This window comes from Aotus nancymaae, unplaced genomic scaffold, assembly GCF_030222135.1.
Source record: "Aotus nancymaae isolate 86718 unplaced genomic scaffold, 86718_ANA_hifiasm-v0.15.2.pri h1tg000022l_1, whole genome shotgun sequence".
NCBI lineage: Eukaryota > Metazoa > Chordata > Mammalia > Primates > Aotidae > Aotus > Aotus nancymaae.
Genome location: NW_026988435.1, coordinates 13,845,668 through 13,864,833, shown reverse-complemented (window position 1 = coordinate 13,864,833; position 19,166 = coordinate 13,845,668). Strand labels below are relative to the sequence as shown.

The window sequence follows — 19,166 nt, the reverse complement described above, 5'->3', positions numbered from 1 at the left end:
GAGAATAAAATCCTGTTTTTTTCTCAGAAAAGAGCATCAGAAAACAGGATCCTAAGAAATATGTAAGATGTTCCCTGGGCTGGGCATGGTGGCTCTTGCCTATAATCCCAGCACCTTTAGAGGCTAAAGTAGGAGGATCATTTGAGCTCTGGAGGTGGAGACCAGCCTGGACAACACAGGAGGATCCCATCTCTACAAAAAATAAAAATAATTAGCCAGGAGGCATGATGGCATGTGCTTTTGGTCCTAGCTACTCAGGAGGCTCAGGTGGGAGGGTTGCTTAGGTATGGGAGGTCAAGGCTGTCATGAGCCATGATTGTGCCACTGCACTCCAGCCTGAGCAACAGAGACTCTGTCTTTAAAAAGAAAAAGAAAAAAAAAGATGTTCCCTGATATAAAATGCAAAATAAGCAAGGAAGTCAATTCAACAACTCATTAATAATATGCCTTTAGCACCTGAACATTTAAAACGTAAGTGGAGGAATGCTTAATTTATTCTACATTAGAGGGAAACAAAGTAGTCCACATAAAATCTACACAGTCATCCTGCATTAAAACACACTCGACAGGTAATTTTAACTTAATCCCTAAAACAACATTTAAAAATTTAACATTTTTAAATGAAAATACTTTGAAATTATATTTTACTTTTTAAATTATACTTTAAGTTCTGGGATACATGTCTAGAACATGCAGATTTTTTACAAAGGTATACATATGCCATGGTGATTTGCCGTACCCATCAATCTGTCATCTACATTGGGTATTTCTCTTAATGCTATCCCTCCCCTTGCCCCACAACCCCCAACAGGCTCTGGTGTGTGATGTTCCCCTCCCTGTGCTCATATGTTCTCATTGTTCAACTCCCACTTATGAGTGTGAATATGCAGTGTTTGATTTTCTGTTCCTGTGTTAGTTTGCTGAGAATGATGGTTTCCAGCTTCATCCATGTCCCTACAAAGGACATGAACTCACTCTTTTTTATGGCTGCATAGTATTCCATGGTGTCTATGTGCCACATTTTCTTTATCCAGTTTAACATTGATGGGTATTTGGGTTGGTTCGAAGTCTTTGCTATTATGAATAGTGCTGCAATAAACATACATGTGCATGTGTTTTTATAGTAGAATGATCTATCCATCTGACAAAGGGCTAATATTCAGAATCTACAAGGATCTTAAACAAATTTACAAGAAGAAAACAAACAACCCCATCAAAATGTGGGCGAAGGATGTGAACAGATACTTTGCAAAAGAAGACATTTATGTGGCCAACAAATATATGAAAAAAAGCTCATCATCACTGGTTATTAGGGAAATGCAAATCAAAACCAAAATGAGATACCATCTCACACCAGTTACAATGGTGATCATTAAAAAGTCAGGAAATAACAGATGTTGGAGAGGATGTGAAGGAATAGAAATGCTTTTACACTGTTGGTGGGAATGTAAATTAGTTCAACCACTGTGAAAGACAGTGTGGTGATTCCTCAAGGATCTAGAACTAGAAATACCATTTGACCCAGCAATCCCATTACTAGGTATATACCTAAAGGATTACGTATTTTGCTTTTTCCTGGCATCTTAAAAAGAAATTTTGATTATGACTTGAAGTTTGTTTTTTGTTTTTTTTTAATGACTCAGGCTCATTATGATCAATTATTATACTACACTGCAGTCTAATGATGCCCAGAGGGACAATTACACAATACGCAGCTGTTTGCTGCTATACCTAAGTGGCCTTACAATGCTGTGCATTCAGTTCTGGTTTCTGACTATGATGCATTTTCTTTTCCTACCATTGCTTTTAGCTGTGACTTCTCAATACTGTTACACATTGATCACAATTGGTCAGTTCCACCACTGTTCCTAATTTTGTCCTTCTACCAAAAACACCTTGACTTCCTTTTAAAAATAGTGTGATACAACAATGAACAAAGATCCATAGCCATTATGGTACATGTTTTGGTTCATGAGAAAAATATCATTACTTGTTTTCATTGTTGTAGTTATGTTTCAGAGAATGAAGCTGGTTAGTTATTCTAGACCACAGATCATCATGGCAATGATACTGTGATGATGATGACAATAACAATTATCACAACTATAAGTGAGACACTGGGAGAAGTGTGTAATAGAATCTTCACAATTATAGGAGGTATATAAACTATAGTCTTATTAATGTTTTACAGGGTGGGTAATTAAACTTAAGCTTAGAAAATTAATCTGGCTATGGTTACATGCTAGTAAGTGGTGAACCAGTATTTGAGTCCAGGCCTATAACCATTCTCTATACTATCCGCAAGGTCAGTATCTATATTTATATTTTAAAAAACAAATTACTTGCAACTTAGATGCAAAGCATTAAAAGAAACAAAGGTTACCAAATTTTAACTATGTAGATTTCTTTAATAAATTTGTATTCTGTGTTATTGAGCCTGATGTTGAAAGACATTTATTGTGTTCATTCATCTAATACTTAAAATCAAGGAGATATTACACAATTCTGCTAAGTGATAATATACTAATAGTTGAGGTTTATAAAATTATCATTGCTGTTACAAAAGAAATTGAGTAATAATACTGTATTTAAGCTATGAAGGTATAGTTGTCCTTATTAGATTTGACTTACTGCTTAATTTATTTGATAGTGCGGTAGAATCTGATTCACAACCTAAGGCGCATTTTGGAGCCCAGAGACAGCCTTAGTGGCTGTTTTTTTTAACCATCCTGCATGGATGTTGCTTTGGTATGCACAGTGAATGAACATTTTCAGTTAATTGTATGACATTTTAACATGGAGAGTTTTCACATAATATGTGAGCTTCTGATTTATCTTAAATAACTAGAAGATGTGGCTCCATGGGTCCACATTCTCAACATGAAGGCAATTGACAATTGTATTCAAAATGGTTTGTGAATACCAGCCACCTCACAGGAGATCTCTCTGCCAGTTTGCCAATAGGAACCACCTGGCCTGCTTCTCACAGTTAACCTGCCTCATTTGTGAGTCCTGCTTTCATCCTTTAGTAAAAATCTGAATGTATAACTCCAAACTTTACATGATATTCTATATTCTAGTTTTTTGCACATTTTCAATTCTGTTATTTTATACAGGCTGAACCCCTTCCATATGTCACAGAAATAATATCATTATTAGTTCTTTATATATAAAACTGAAACTCAACTCTAAGTAGCTTGGTTCAACAGCAGAGAGATAAAGATCATCCAATTCTAAAACCACCTATTTTATATTGTGTATTAAGTCATCAATCTTAATTTTATATTAATTCTATATGATTATTGTTATTATTAGTGTTGTAATTAGTATTTTGGAGGGAAGCATCTTGTGTGGCTTTCTTCACTCCTGTTCTACAGAACAGGAGTTTACCACATCACTTTGCAATGGAGCCCCCATGGCAAGCATGATGGTGAAAAGTTTATGAGAGAGACTGAGAAAGAGAGGGAGAGAGAGAGAGAGAGATCAAGAGACAAGAATAAAAGAGAGATATTTTACTTTAAACAAAATATATTCCATAAGAAATCATAAATTAACTTTCCTTTCACATTTAATATAGAAACAACAAATATATCACTAATGAGTATTAACAAAATTAACAAGTATTCCAAGTATTCACTTTAAATAAAATATATTCCATAAGAAATAATAAATTATTAACTTCCCTTTCACATTTAATATAGAAACAACAAATGTATCACTAACAAGTATCAACAAAATTAACAAGTATTCCAAATGTCACATGGTGGGAAGGACAATGGAGAAAAGTTAGTGAAGGAACATGTGACAGGGAAGTAGAGGAGAGATTGATTGAATTATTTTATATCAAGTGGTCTGAGAAGCATGTAAAGCACCCAACGCTTCAAAAGTGAATGAATGAAGGTATGACAGTAACCATCATGAATATCATCATCTCACGAAGAAAAGGGGAACCCACCTTGACAGCTTGTCAGCCTCCTTCACTTATCTGAACACAGTGTTAAGAACAGAGCTGCAGTCCCAGAAAAGTTGGCTACCATGTTGTTTTGCTTCCTGAAGCACTACTAGAAAATGCTAACTGTAATTGCCTCCAAGATTTACTGATGCTTTCAATAGACAGAATTTGAAAGGCTATCAGGCAAAATTCTAATCTTGGGGAGACAGGTAAACCTTGAAGTAGACAATGAACCAAATCCTGTGGCTGTTGGCTTATCTTACATATGGTGAAAGAAACAGAAGGAAGACCAAAGATCCAAGTTACAACTCAATAAGGATGCCTCAACATTGTAAAATGTGGATGGAAAATGCAAAACTTAAGAAAAAAATCTCCTGATCACTAATCTAAGTTGATGGAAATAAGGCCTTCAAAATGAATATTTGATATTACTTATATATGGATGCTTTCAAAATCATAAGAAATACCTATATTTTCTCAAAATAAGTGGCTCAATGTAACGAGTTATTTATCTGCAGCATAACACTAAGGAAATCATTCAGCTAGAAAACCATGAAATATCTCTTCATAACTTCAAAACTCCTAGTCCATTCTGTAGCAAACAGACATGCTTAAACAAGTTGTTTTGTTATATCCGGATAAAAATAGAAAAATTGATTTTTTTCCCACTTTTTACCTGCTTGTTTAAAAAGGTCATAAAGTCATTATTATTATAGACACCACATAATTCCCAGAATTAAATGGATAATCACTTGAACAGAGTCCTTAAGACCACTTTTACAAGCATGCACCAACTATTGTTTTAAGCGAAAGAGAAGAAAACAGAGATGCTTTAGGGCAATGAGCAGCATTTTTAAACTTAAGGTAAATTACCCAGTAGAACTGTCCTACTTCAGCGTGAGTTTGGATTTGAGAAGGTGAATGTTATAGGTGAGTAAGACCTAAATACTCAAGATACTTTCAAAATATCCCTGTGCACCTAAATTTTAGGCTTGTGGGGAATAAACGAGGCAGATAATACCAGGAACAAAGTTTGCACAAAGACCGTAAATCCTTACTCCTGTGCTACGCTCTGCATCAATAGAAACTTTCTGCTAGACTGAGTAATCTCATAAACCATGTGAGAAAAGTTATATTTCTACTATTCAAACTCAAATCCAGATAAATTAGATTGATATAGCAACTTTCTTAATCTCTTTTACAGAAGAGAATTAGTCTGTCTGAATTTTGAGGCTAACTCTACTTTCTTTGAAAGAGTAGTAGATTTAACTGTTCTCCTTAATCAAGCTGAAATAACATTCTGGTTTTAACAAGGAAGAAATGCTGAAAGGAAAAGAAAAAATACTAGCAGAAGAAAACAGGAAGACTTCTAATGGGACACCCAATACTCTCAAAAGTTATTAACAAATCATACTGTGAGATTATAATATTCTTAATGAAGAACAGGCTATAAGTTATTGCTTATTTTTGACTGTCTGACTCCCTTTGGAATAGATAGATGTTTGCTAAACTATGTCCAAAATGTCTTTTAATCATCCATCATTTTTTTTTCTGTTTTTTTCATTTTTTTGTTTTTTTGTTTTTTTGAGATGGAGTTTCAGTCCTGTTGCCAGGGCTAGAGTGCAATGGCATGATCTAGGGTCACCGCTTGTCAGGTTCAAGTGATTCTCCTGCCTCAGCCTCCCAAGTAGCTACGATTACAGGCATGTGCCACCATGCCCAGATAACTTTGTATTTTTAGTAGAGACAGGGTTTCTCCATGTTGGTCTGGCTGGTCTCGAACTCCCATCCTCAGGTGATCTACCTGCCTCAGCCTCTCAAAGTGCTGGGATTACAAGCGTGAGCCACTGTGGCCGGCCATCATTTGTTTTTACAAAGCAAATAAGGCAGGTGTTTATTTGTCTAAAATGATGCTCTATTACTTCAATTATATAAAAAAAAAACAATGCTTTGAAATCTATCCAATGAAATTAAAAAACAAATACATTAGCTCTTCATTATTTTCAGGACATACAGTCCAAGACTGCCAGTGGATGCCTGAAACCATGGATAATACCAAACCCTACCCATACTGTGTCTTTCTCTATACATATATACCTATGATAAAGTTGTATTTATAAATCAGGCACAATAAGAGATAACAATAACTAATAAAATAGAACAATTATAATAATATACTGTAATAAAATTTATATGAATGTAATATCTTTCTCTCAAAATATTATAGTGTATTCACCCTTCCTCTTGTGATGCTATGAGATGATAAAATGCCTACATGATGAAATGAAGTGAGGTGAGTGACCTCATTGTGACGTATAATTAGGCTACTATTGAAAACTTATGCAAAGGATTATAAATCGTTCTACTATAAGGACACATGCACACGAATGTTCATTGCAGCACAGTTTACAATAGCAAAGACCTGGAACCAACCCAAATGCCCATCGATGATAGACTGGACAGGAAAAATGTGGCACATATACACCATGGAATATTATGCAGCCATTAAAAAGGAGGAGTTCACATCCTTCGTAGGGATATGGATGAACCTGGAAAACATCATTCTCAGCAAACTGACACAAGAACACAAAATCAAACACCACATGTTCTCACTCATAGGCGGGTGTTGAACAAGGAGAACACATGGACACAGGGAGGGGAGCACTATACACGGGGGTCTGTTGGGGGGGAGGGGGGATAGTGGGGGGGGGGGAGTTGGGGAGGGATAGCATGGGGAGAAATGCCAGATATAGGTGAAGGGGAGGGAGGCAGCAAATCATACTGCCACGTGTGCACCTGTGCAACAACCTTGCATGTTATTCACATGTACCCCAAAACCTAAAATGCAATAAAAAAAAAAATAAATAAATAAAATAAAATAAAATAAAATAAAATAAAACTTATGAATTGCTTATTTCTGGAATTTTCCATTTGATACTTTCAGGCTAAAGTTGACTATGAATAACTGAAACAGTAGAAAGCAAAACCATAGATAAATTGGGGAATCTACCGTACTCTGAAAGGAGTGATTTTTTTTAAGTCTCTTCCCAAAATTTCTGATAAAGATATGCTCCAAGCATATATATTGAATAATGCATCCTAGTATATGTGTATCTTGAACTTTACTAAATAATACCAAATTGTTTTCAAAAGGGGTTGTACATGTTTATTCTTTGTATGTTATTGTTTCTGTTATTTTGTTGTTTTTGCTTTTGTCATTGGGTGAATGGTTCTTTTTGTAATTCAATGACAAAATAAAAAAGTAGTACATGGCTTAAAAATCCTCTTAAAAAAAATTTTAGAGGTTTTCATTCATATCATGGTTGCTTAGTTTTTAAATGATCTTGCTAATCATGATGGTGTCATATGCTTGTTAGCTAATATACTGATGCATAATAATCCTCAAATTAAGATTTATCATTGAGAACTGATTTGGTCATGATGTAATATCACATATAAATATGCAAAAATTTTGTTTTGAATACTTGCATCTATGTTCATGAGGGCTTACCTCAGGAATGCAAGACTGGCTTACCATTCAAAATCAATGAATGTAAGACATATGGTAAGATATCATAGAATAATTATCTCAGATACAAAAATCCACTCTGAGCAGGGAGAACCCTGTGAATTTCCTTCCTCATAGTAACTTGTAGAAAATGCCTAGCATGGTTAAGAAGCCCCAAATATTATAGTATTTATACTAAGGAGTACTTTATTCCTCACAGTTATGACCCTAAAAAGATAAACTGGACTCACTTTGTTTCTGAAAACAACACTGGTAGCTCAAGAAAAAAGAATATCTTTTAGTCTAATGGTTACCATATTATGAACTCAAGCTGATGAAATATAACTATAGTAATTATGTGACCAAAAATAAGTTTAAGAAGGGAAAAAAAATGAGCATTAGACTTACTTTGCTATTTCCTTTAGAAGTCAGTATTTTAACTTTGAAAGAAATATTAAACAAACAAAAGATACTCATTTGAAGATTTAGTAATGGTTAAGGCATAATAATTATTTAAACTCAACAAGTTTTCACTTGTCTTATTGTTTTATCAAGTGCATTTATATAGTGCCAGAGGAATATTCAAACAGAATTTAAAATTGGGACCACTAAATTATATCCATTATTACTAATTCTAGAAACTCCTAAAACTTACGGGTGACAGACTTGTCAGAAAGTTCTCTTTACCAAATAAAGGACAACCTAATCTCTGTTATGAACTGTCATTAGTAATTTAGCAAAGCTAGAAGGCAGTTCAGCCAAGTAGACAGAAAATTAAAACATGGGCAGCTCCTGATTGGAAATTTATTCATAGCAGGTAATGAAATAGCACAGTCAGGATCTCTGGCATTACTCAGAGTGAGAGATTTAATTCTGATAACTTTGATGATGGCACTTGAATCAGAGATTATAAATGTTGACAGGTTGTGACATATAGATAGGATAAAATGAGCATCAGCAACATGGCTCTACAGAAGCAATTCTATAACAGTTTTTTCACACAGTAAATATAATGATTTCAAAAATTATGACAAAAGTTTTCAAAGAAGAGGCCTAGGCTTTAAGCAAGCCATGTGCCATATTTATGTCTATTTGCCAATGGGTTATAAAATTAATCAGCCTAACAAAGTTAAGGGGTGGAAAAATTAATATTTAAAATATGAAACATAAATTGGAGTTTCTGATTTCATTTGGATGAGGAACAAACTCAAAATTACAGGCAGAGTGGCTATTACACGAAGAGAGTGAAAGTGAAGGATTGGGTTATATATTTATATGCATGTAAGGAACATTCATTAAATACATTCATATATAGCTAAATACAACTATGCTGTTCACATTTTTTAAATACAGTTTTTTATTTTAGACTTTGCATATCTTTTTATATTTTCGAATTACCTACAGTGGCATTATTTTATAATGAAAGGTGTATTTTTTTAAAAAATTGCCTAGAAATATGACTGAGTAAATAATATTTCCACATGGACTTTGAAACTGTAAAGTAGGATATTCATTGTATGTGGTTAAAATTCTTTAATGCCCCTTCAAAGTGAGGGGTCTTAAGGAATTTTAAGGCTACGTGCAAAAATTATCATATCTAACAAGTGTTATTAGATAAATTAACAAGTTTTCATGTTTCCTTGAAACTGTGATTGACTAGTAGTTTTCAACAAAAATGGCACTCTGCCATGTTCTAAACCCAGACCACAAAAAATGGCAGCCTGCATATCCTGTCTTTTGGGACTATTACTCTTGTGAGAAAGCCCATGTCGTCTGTGGAGCGAGGTATGAGGTATGCCGAAGTCCTCAAACTCACAACCAAGGCTGAGCTCCTAGCTGAGAGCCAGTACCAACTGCAGGCCATGTGAGTGAACCATCCTGAGAGCAGATGCTCTGTCCCCTATATAAGCCACCTCAGCTGACACGAGATAGAGAAAGAAGAGCGTTCCACACTGAGGTATACCCAAATTGTGAGTTTAGGAATAAAATAAATATAGCTGTTAAGTCACTAAATTTATGGCTTGTTTATTAAGCAGCAATAAATAACCAAAAGAGCCAAGTAGGACTTTGATCATGAATGCTAACAAGTATTTGTTTAAATGTATTTATATACATTGGCTTTGGAGGATTTTATCTATATTGTTTAATAATGTCATAACTAATTGTGATGGCTAATATTGACTGTCAACTTGATTAAAGGATGCAAAGTATTGTTCCTGGGTGTGTCTGTGAAGGTGTTGCCAAAGGTGATTAACGTTTGAGTCAGTAGACTGGGTAAGGCAGACCCACCCTCAATCTGGGTGGGCACAATCTCTAAACAGCTGCCAGCACAGCCAGAAAAAATGAAGGCAGGGGAACCTGGAAAAACTAGATTGGCTTAGTCTTCCAGCCTCTGTCCTTCTCCTGTGCTGGGTGCTTCCTGTCCTTGAACATCAAATGCCAAGTTCTTCAGCTTTTGGACTCTTGGGCTTTTCGGACTTCCCTACTTTTGAGGTTTTGGGACTTGGACTGGCTTCCTGGCTCTTCAGCTTGCAAATGGCCTACTGCGGGAATTGACCTTGTGATCATATGAATCAGTTCTCATAATAATCCCCTTCACATAAATATCTATCCTATTAGTTTTGTCCCTCTAGAGAACCCTGACTAACACACCAACAGTATAAACCTATATAGTTAATACTAATTCTATAATATTGGCAAATCTAGACATTGGCCAGATAAAATGACATATAGAATAACACAAATGCAATTTAATAAAACTATATTTACAGAGGACTAAGCCTATATGACAGCAAAAATAAAATAAAATGGTTGCAATTTAAAAAATTAAGCTAAAACCATACGATGCTTTATTTACCAAAAGTGTGTACATAAGAAAGATTGTTAATTCAATAAGAAGGAAACCAAGTATGAAATAACAATGTTAAGTTTGCTCAATTTCTGTATTAGAAATGTTTTTGAAAACAAGTATAATCCCTTTTGTTTAGAAAAATGGCTAAGTTTAAATGCACTTTGAGAGCTCATGGTACAGTAAATTACACTAGGATAAACATGTTAATAAACTAAACATTTTTTATAACATAAAAATTCATCCACCTTATTTCTTTTTAAGGTATAGCTCTACATAAAAAGTTTTAAAACATGAAAATCTAACCATTTAACAAATATATTTCTTTCATAAGGCACAGTTCTACAAAATAGAGTGAACCCTCATTCATCCAAATATGAACCAGGGTGTTCAAGTGATTAAATTTCTTGTGAACATTCTATTTCTATAAGATTTACTCAATTATTTAATTAGCAGAGTTTTGTAACCGCAGTGTTTTGCCAACAAAAGGGCAAAAATCGCAATTACTTTTGCACCAACCTAATATATCACAGAATTAATGCAGATTTAGTCTTTTTTATTTGCTATCAATATGTGGCATAAAAATAAATGTTCAAAAGGTGACAGAAATACAAAATACCTTCATGAGCAAAATTATGTTAGCCCCCAAACTCTACCTCCTTCTATAATAAAAAGCCTGAGAATAAGAATGATTAATCAGTTTGTACCAGAGTGAGGCTAGCCAGGAACCGTGCTACCATCTTGTTTCTTTTCTCACCTATTACACTGCCTCATCTGGTAGGAGTGACTCCTGAATGGCTGTGAAATATGAAACAATGTATGATATTCAGAAATAATGTACAAATTTCCTTCATATACAAATCACCTAATTTCTGTTGAAAAATGAGACTTCTGGCAAGCAAGAGGCCAAGGCAGGCAGATCACAAGGACATCAAGACCAACCTAACTAACAAGGTGAAACCCTGTCTCTACTGAAAATACAAAAAATTAGCCAGGCAAGGTGGTGTGCACCTATAGTTCAAGCTACTTGGGAGGCTGAGACAGGAGAATCGCATGAATCTTTGGAAGCAGAAATTGCAGTAAGCCAAGATAGCATCACTGCACTCTAGCCTGGGAAACAGAGTGAGACTCTGTCTTAAAAAAAAAAATAAAAAGAAAGAAAAATGAGACTCTTCTTCATTCTATAAAAATATTTGCTGAGACATTTTTCTATAGTGCCTATTTTCCAGGTATATGTATGTTTATGTATGATGCAACACTAGAAAGAAAATTCATTTTTTTTTTCAAAAATACATATTTGTATATATAAAATATATATAGTATATATATAATACATATATATATTTTTAAATAAGTATATGTATTATAAAAACATGAATTATACGTTACTTGATACTTTGCTACTTTTAATATGCTTGACATTTTCAATTTTTCACTTATGATAAATAACAAATACAAGTTCATGATTTTTTAATGTTTCTTTTTAATTTTTGCCATATGCTATTTAATCACCTAAAACATCCTTCTACTTAGATGGTAGAAGAGGTCAGAGATCTGTTTGATCTTAACAAATGGTTTCAAACACTAAGCTTTAGTTTATTTATCTGTAAGATGACCATAACAATAGTACCTACTACATGTAAGTAGAGTTGCTATACAGATTAATAAGATAAAATAGGTAGCTAATATATCTAAAACACTTGGCATCAAACATGAAACATATACTAGTAACTGTTGTTTGATACTTATAACTATAATCAGAACCATGTAATTTTAAGATATGAAACGATGAAGTATGATTTTTTTAAATGGCCTATTTAAGATAGTGTATTTCTCTATTAAAAGGAGACTGGCTATGGTTTAAGTTAACTTGATAGAGTGGCCTTTTAGATATTGAAAAAAAGTTTCAAAGTAAAATTTTTAAATGACCATATAACCAATATGTTTTACATGGCATAAGATATGTAAAACTGAAAGTTAATGCAATATACCACAAATACCTGTGCTATACAAAACAAGGTAAAATCCACTGTACAATAAAAATAAATCCAATTAAGAACATTAAGTATCAGTGAGAGAGTACACACACAATAAATTTAGTAAAATTCTTTAAAATTCATATTAAGCAGCAACAATAGAAAACATTTCTATATTGTATGTACCTACCTGGAGTAGGCAAACAATCTGCTATCCCAAAGATCATGAGTCCCTCTAGGTCCAGAATGAAAATAACAGGAATCTGTCCCATCAAACATATTCAATCCATCTGCTGAATTTTTCGAAGCATGGCTGTGTACCACATCTAAGAGGACTATGATATCCATGGAATGAGCTGTGTCAACCAGTTCTTTTAGCTCTTCAGGTGTTCCATAACGGCTAACAATAAACAACACAGCACAAACAAGATTACATCATATTTAGAGCAAATAGCTAATTGTGCATCAATTGTTTGACCATCACAGTACTAAATACATTAAACATGCAAACACCATGTTATATGATAATTGAATACAACTCAAATTTGCTTAATATTTGATATTAAGCAAATTTAAAACCATTAAATAAGAAAATAATTTAAATCAGGTTATTAAATGTAGATTTATGCCCCAATCAGAATTCACATTTTGAGGATGTAAATAATATAACTCTGCTTCTGTATTTTCAGCTTATTATTTCCATCTGCAGGCCTGTCTAGCCATGGTTATTCCTGCTTTTGTGTCTGCCCATTCCTTTCAGTGTGTGTATCTAGGATTGAGGGCTCTTCAAGAATTTCTTTGAATACCCGTGATACCCTGATTGAGGTCGTCCCTCCTGCACTTATCCAAAAATAGAATGCCCTCAGTTACCAGTGGGCTGAGAAAATATGCCATGTCCATCACCACCCAAGTAATACAGATGTGTAATTCACAAGCAGGTGTGTTTGTGTTAAAGGTAGCCTCCTAGTTTGAATGAAATAGATAACAAAAATTATTCACAGAGGAAGGCCTTTCTAAACCTGTGTAAAATTTTGACATTATAGTCATCCATAGCATCAACTTTGCCCTTTAAAGAGTCACCCTTGCCTTCAATTGTTTACTGTCTCTCTTCCTCACTTAACTATACGCTCCTTGAGAGCAGTGGCTGTGACCATCTGGCTCCTCATGATAAGGTACAGTGTTAAGTACAGCGAGTCTCCTGACAGCCAACTCCACTGAGCAGCAAGAGCTATCTTTTAAAACTGCAAATAGGATCATATCACCTACTTAAAATCATACTTGTGCTCCCATTGTTCCCAGGGTGAAGACCATTGTCCTTATCACGGCCTACTGCACCATCAACTGGCTTTGTCCAACAATGTTAATTAACTTAGGACACTCTCCCACCCCCTCTTCTTATGCCAGCCACCTATTCATTTTTATTTTCATTGACAACATGTTCAATAATAAACAGCATTAAAGTGTTTTTCATTTAGCCATTCACTCATTCCTTCATTCATTCCTTTATTTGTTTGCCAAATACTTAGTAAAGTCATCTACCACGCTCCATGACATTTTCTATGTTCTGGAGATACACCAGTGAAAAAAATAAACATCACTGACCATATGAAATTTACATTCTCATTGGGAGACAATAAACAGGCAAAATATGCAGAATGTCAGATAATAATAAGGGTTCTAAAGAAAACAAAGAAAAGCCACCGGTGGTAAGGGAAGGTTTGCTATTTTAAATAGGGTCATCAGTGAAAGTTTCATAGAAAAGGCAATATTTAAGGAAGAAAAAAGTAAGAATCAAGGCATAAGACTACATAAGGGTAAGAGCATTTAGACAGAAAGGAATAGCAGGTACAGGGCACTGGGGCAGGGATGAGCTAAGAGCATTTGAAGAAAAGCAAACAGGCTAGTGTAACTGGAATGGTCAAGAAAGAAAGAGATGAGCTCTGAGAGTCAGCCAAGAAGCACATCAGATGAGTTCTTGGGGACCAATGTAAGGCCTTTGGCTTTTATTCCGAATGAGATAGGGGAGCCATTAGGGGTTCTGAACAAGAGAGTGACATAATCTGACTTTCATTTTTAAATGATTACTCTGGCCACTGTGCAGAAAAAATAACCATAATAATTGGTAGAACAAAGGTAAGAGAAGGGGAAAGAGAATATGAGAAAACAGAGTGACCAGTTAAAGAGTTATCGAAACAATCCAGGTAAAAGATAATCACAACTTGGACATGGATGGTGGCAGTAGGGGCTGTTGAAGCAGCCAGATTTGAGATATATTTTGAAGTTACAGATGGCTAGATTTTATAATAGTCAGCATGTACGGAGGAACAGAAAGGGACAAGCCAAGTATAATGCCAAGATTTTTGGCTTGAACAACTAGAAGATGAAAATGTCATTTACTGAATTAGGGAAGATGGTAGGGGAAGGAAGTTAGAAGTTATGATCAGAAACTTAATTTTGGACACATGAAGCTTGAGATATGTATTAGATATCCCAACATCAAATATATACTTTCTGAAGTTCATAAGATAGGTCAGAGAGACTTAGGTTTGGGAGTTAACATTTAGCATATATTTAAGTTACAAAAATGGATGAGACTTGATGAGATCCTCCCAGGTATTTAATATACATAAAGAAGAGAATGGAACTAAGTACTGAGTACTGGGATTTCCAGTATTTAGTGGTCATAAAGATCAAGAGGAAAGAGCAAAGGAAATTAACAGTAAGCAACAAGTGAGGTGGGAAAAGCAACAACAGTAGGTCAAAATATTCTAGGATCCAGGGAAAGAAAAAGGTTCCAAGAAGGTGAGAGTAACCAGCTGTGCCAAGTGGTGCTGACAGCTGAAGTAAGCTAAGAATTGCCTACTGTCCTCAACAATGTGAAGGTTACTAACACCCTTGACAAAAGCAACTTCAGTGAAGAGGCAGGCAGCCTACTTGGAATCGGCTCAAGAAAGAACCAGAGTGGAGGATTTGGAAGCAGTACTATAAATAACTTATTCAGGGAGAACTAACATAAATGGAAACAGGTAAATGGGCCAGTATCTTTTTTCTATGTCTGGAATGTTACCTATTTATGCCCACTTCACCCCTTTCCCCAGTTAACTCTTAGTCATATTTTAGACCTCACTTGCAATATTAGTCCTGATCTAAACTGATCAGACCTCTGATTATAGCCCCTTGTCATTTTCATTTTACCTTTTATTAAAGTTAAAAATAACAATATATATGTATGATGATTGGAACAATGCCTATATGCCATACATCATAAACTCCACAACACTGAGAGCACTGGACTTCTTCAGTCTGTGGTCATTTAGATCAGCACCACTTTAACTGCATAGAATCCCTTTGCGTCTTTCTGTCCAGAGAGCAACATTCCATCCATTTCAGCCTGGAGGGAAGGGCAGTCCTTCTGTGAGTAGTAACTGTCCTACCAAGGGCTTCTTCAGTGACCTTCCTAGATGAGTCAGTCTCTTTCCAGAAAATGATGTGCTCTCTCACAATAAAGGCTTCCATAAGACAAGGTTTTCTGACTAAAACTTGGACCTCCAAATATGTTACAATTACAGCAGGTAATGATATTCTATATCACAAATCATCCCATGAAGAGCAACATAAATTCAAGCACAATTTTTAAGGCTGGAAGGGAAGAAAGTCTATGACCTTAGTAAAAGAAAATGTTCAGCTTCTATTAACTCCGTTAACTCTCAAATGTTACACAATGTCATATAAAATGTAAAATTTCATTTTATTTATTTAAACATTTTACTAAAAATAAAAACGAATATAATGAGTCTTTGATGTTACCTTGAAGCTGCAAAGAAGCTTGTGATTTGGTAACCAAAGCTGGCATAGTAAGCATGCTCCATGACTGCCATCAACTGAATGCAGTTGTATCCTATATAAGGCAATGGTCAAATATAAATTAAAAGCCACGAATTAAAAAGTAATGGGGAAAAAAGCATCCTTATTCCAAATACATTAAAATTGACAAGCAATCTAGAAGCTCTCATCGTCTTGAAAAGTTCTACTACATTGACATTTTTTGTTTGATCTTCTAGCACAACATTGGATAGTTAGTCTCTTAGAGCTTTATTCTGACTAGCTATTTGATATATCTTCATTTTAACAAGCAATAAATAATATGCAAATTTACTTAATTTTGTTTTAGCATATTAAAGATGGCAATCTCCATATGCTAAACATCAGTTACACTTGTAATATTCATATTGAAGACTATGAAAGCTAAATAAAAATAATCAATTGCATGACATATACTTTTTATTTTGGCCCTTTCTATATATTTCAGTCCATTTTATCATATAGCGTAAGAAATATCATCAAATCCATATTTTCCACAAAGGAGTTGTTTTTTTTTTTTTTTTGAGAAGCAGTCTCTCTCTGTCACCCAGGCTGAAGTGCAGTGGCATGATCTCGGCTCACTGCAACCCCTGCCTGCTGGGTTCAAGCAATTCTTCTGCCTCAGCCTCCTGAGTAGCTGGGACCACAGGTGCATGCCAAGATGCCTGGCTAACTTTTGGTATTTTTATTAGAGACGGGGTTTTACCATACTGGCCAGGGTGGTCTTGAACTCCTGACCTTAGGTGATCCAGCTGCTTTGGCCTTTCAAAGTGCTGGGGTTACAGGAGGGAGCCACCAGGCCCAGCCCACAAGGTAGCTTTAATACAGTCAGCATTAATGCTTTTACTTTCCACTATATAATTTGCACCTATAAAATTATTTCAAAGTTGCACACATGCATGCATGTGCACATACAAACACACATCACCTTCCTTTCTCCATCTGAATATGTTTTGCTCTAACAGTAAATAAAGTGACTCAAAAAAGCAGATACTGTGTTTTAAAAATCCACAGCATTAAAAAAATTCTAATGTATTTTTAATATAAGCAAATAATCAGAGAAAAAAGTGTTGGTCTTTAAAAAAGCTAAGAAAAACAGGTTTTTCTTCTTGAAGTATAATTTGGTAAAATTTTCAAATATTATTTCATTACTTTACAAGTTATATTTCTGTAACATACATAGAAAATATTCAGCTCTCAAAGTCCAATTAATATAAGTTTTATGATTTTCTTAAGGTTTAGATAAGTTCATTTTTAATGCAAGTTCATTTAAATATACAACTATACTTGTAAATATACTTCTAAACAAACAAAGGTATTAGATTAGTTTCATTCTTCTGGGTTGACATCTTGTAGATTTTCATTTTTACAAGTACGTTTTTCAGTACATGGTTAATACTGGAACAATTACAAATTCACATGCAGAATTCAGGATTTATACATTTAAAGAAGAGCATAAACTTGTCTGTGACTTAATAATCTACTGAAAAGTTATTACTATTGGCTTTTCTATTGTGAAAAATCTAATTAACTCTACCAGGCCTGATTAAATATAAATATAAACTTCTCAAGTAAATATGCTAATTATTAAATCCTATACAAAATATAGAGTTTATGATTATTTGTCTACTGTGCAATAAATATCATTCTTATAATCAAGCACAAATTTATAGTTTTAGTCTTAATTTTTATGACATTAATCATTCCTGGATTTACTTATATTCCAGGTGCTAGGCTAGGCAATTCAGAAACAAAGATGAATAAGAGAATCCTTGTGCTGCTGTACGTTCTGCAAGAACTGAGTCATAAGTAATTTATTTTACTATAATATGAAAGAATATATCAAATATAATAATTTAGCATAATATCTATTAATTATAATTAATACTAAATTATCTATACATTTAATTAATTTTGGTTTCTGGAACCTGACTTCACCATCATGGATAATCCATACATAACTGAAAACTTTAACCATGACTTACAAACCTTTGTTCTAGCCAAAATTTGAACTCCCTAGCAGAAGCAGTGTAATTAAATGTGCTGTATCCTCCTGCCTAGCCATTGAAGCAGATGTTAAATATACTGTTATGTTATTTTAAACAGCATTACCTATAAAAGCAAGAGATTTAAAACACACTGAATCAATAATTCAGCAATATAATATTCACTCTCTGGTTCATTATGAAGACAGGATGTGTGCCATTACAGTTCAATATATGAACATCTAGCACAATGTATCTCACATAGATATTCTATAAATGTTTGTTAAATAAGTCATCCAGGCAAGGGCTATATGCAATAACTCTGATTAAAAAAATGAGTTCCAGGCACATTACAAATATAAGATTTTTTTCCCTAACAGACTAAAATGAACAGGCTATAATCAATGATCACTTAAATTGATAAAGGTTTCCTCCAGTAGAAAAGTAATTATGCTTACATATTTATCTACAATTTTGGAAGTCATCAGTTCACATTACTTAAAATTGAAATTGGAATAATATCTTTAATTCTTATGCTCTATCTTATTCCATTTCTCTTTTCTATGCTATCACTATTACAGGGCAATTTGAGAAGCCTAAAATAAAATGCATTTCTATTACATATTTTATCTCCTAACACAAAAAAGAGACACTTGTAATTAGCTTTTCTAATAAGAGAACAGACTCATTAAAATTTTATCTGAATAAAAATCACAGTTATTACTTACCAAGGTCTTTGATTCTTGGTAGTACATTGCATGTAAAATGTTTATAAGAAGCTACTTTTCCTTCATGGGAAGAAATTCCCACATGAGATTCATAAATTCTTAGACTTCGTGGCTTCTTTGGTCTGGAATGCTTAAACTAAAGAATATAAAATTACATATAAAATTAAACCAGGAATTCAGGTGTGACCCTAACTGAGCAAGTATATTTTTTTTAAATGGTGAAGAAACTCAAACACTTGGAGCTATTCTCACAAATAAAAGGTACTGGATACACTCACTAAATTTTCTTTTGGGGAAAAAAGGCCTTC

The 19,166-nt window shown here is 34.1% G+C and overlaps 1 protein-coding gene across 2 annotated transcripts in view; it reads right to left on the bottom strand.

Annotated features, from left to right (window-relative positions):
- Positions 1–19,166, bottom strand: part of GBE1 (1,4-alpha-glucan branching enzyme 1) — a 271,257-nt gene that overhangs the window by 142,690 nt on the left and 109,401 nt on the right. For both annotated transcript variants that reach the window (XM_064380015.1, XM_064380016.1), the window contains 3 exons: positions 18,859–18,994; positions 16,092–16,182; positions 12,475–12,684 (listed from right to left, as the gene is read on the bottom strand). In XM_064380015.1, coding sequence (XP_064236085.1) covers positions 12,475–12,684; positions 16,092–16,182; positions 18,859–18,994 — 437 coding nt within the window. The remainder of the gene's footprint in view (positions 1–12,474; positions 12,685–16,091; positions 16,183–18,858; positions 18,995–19,166) is intronic.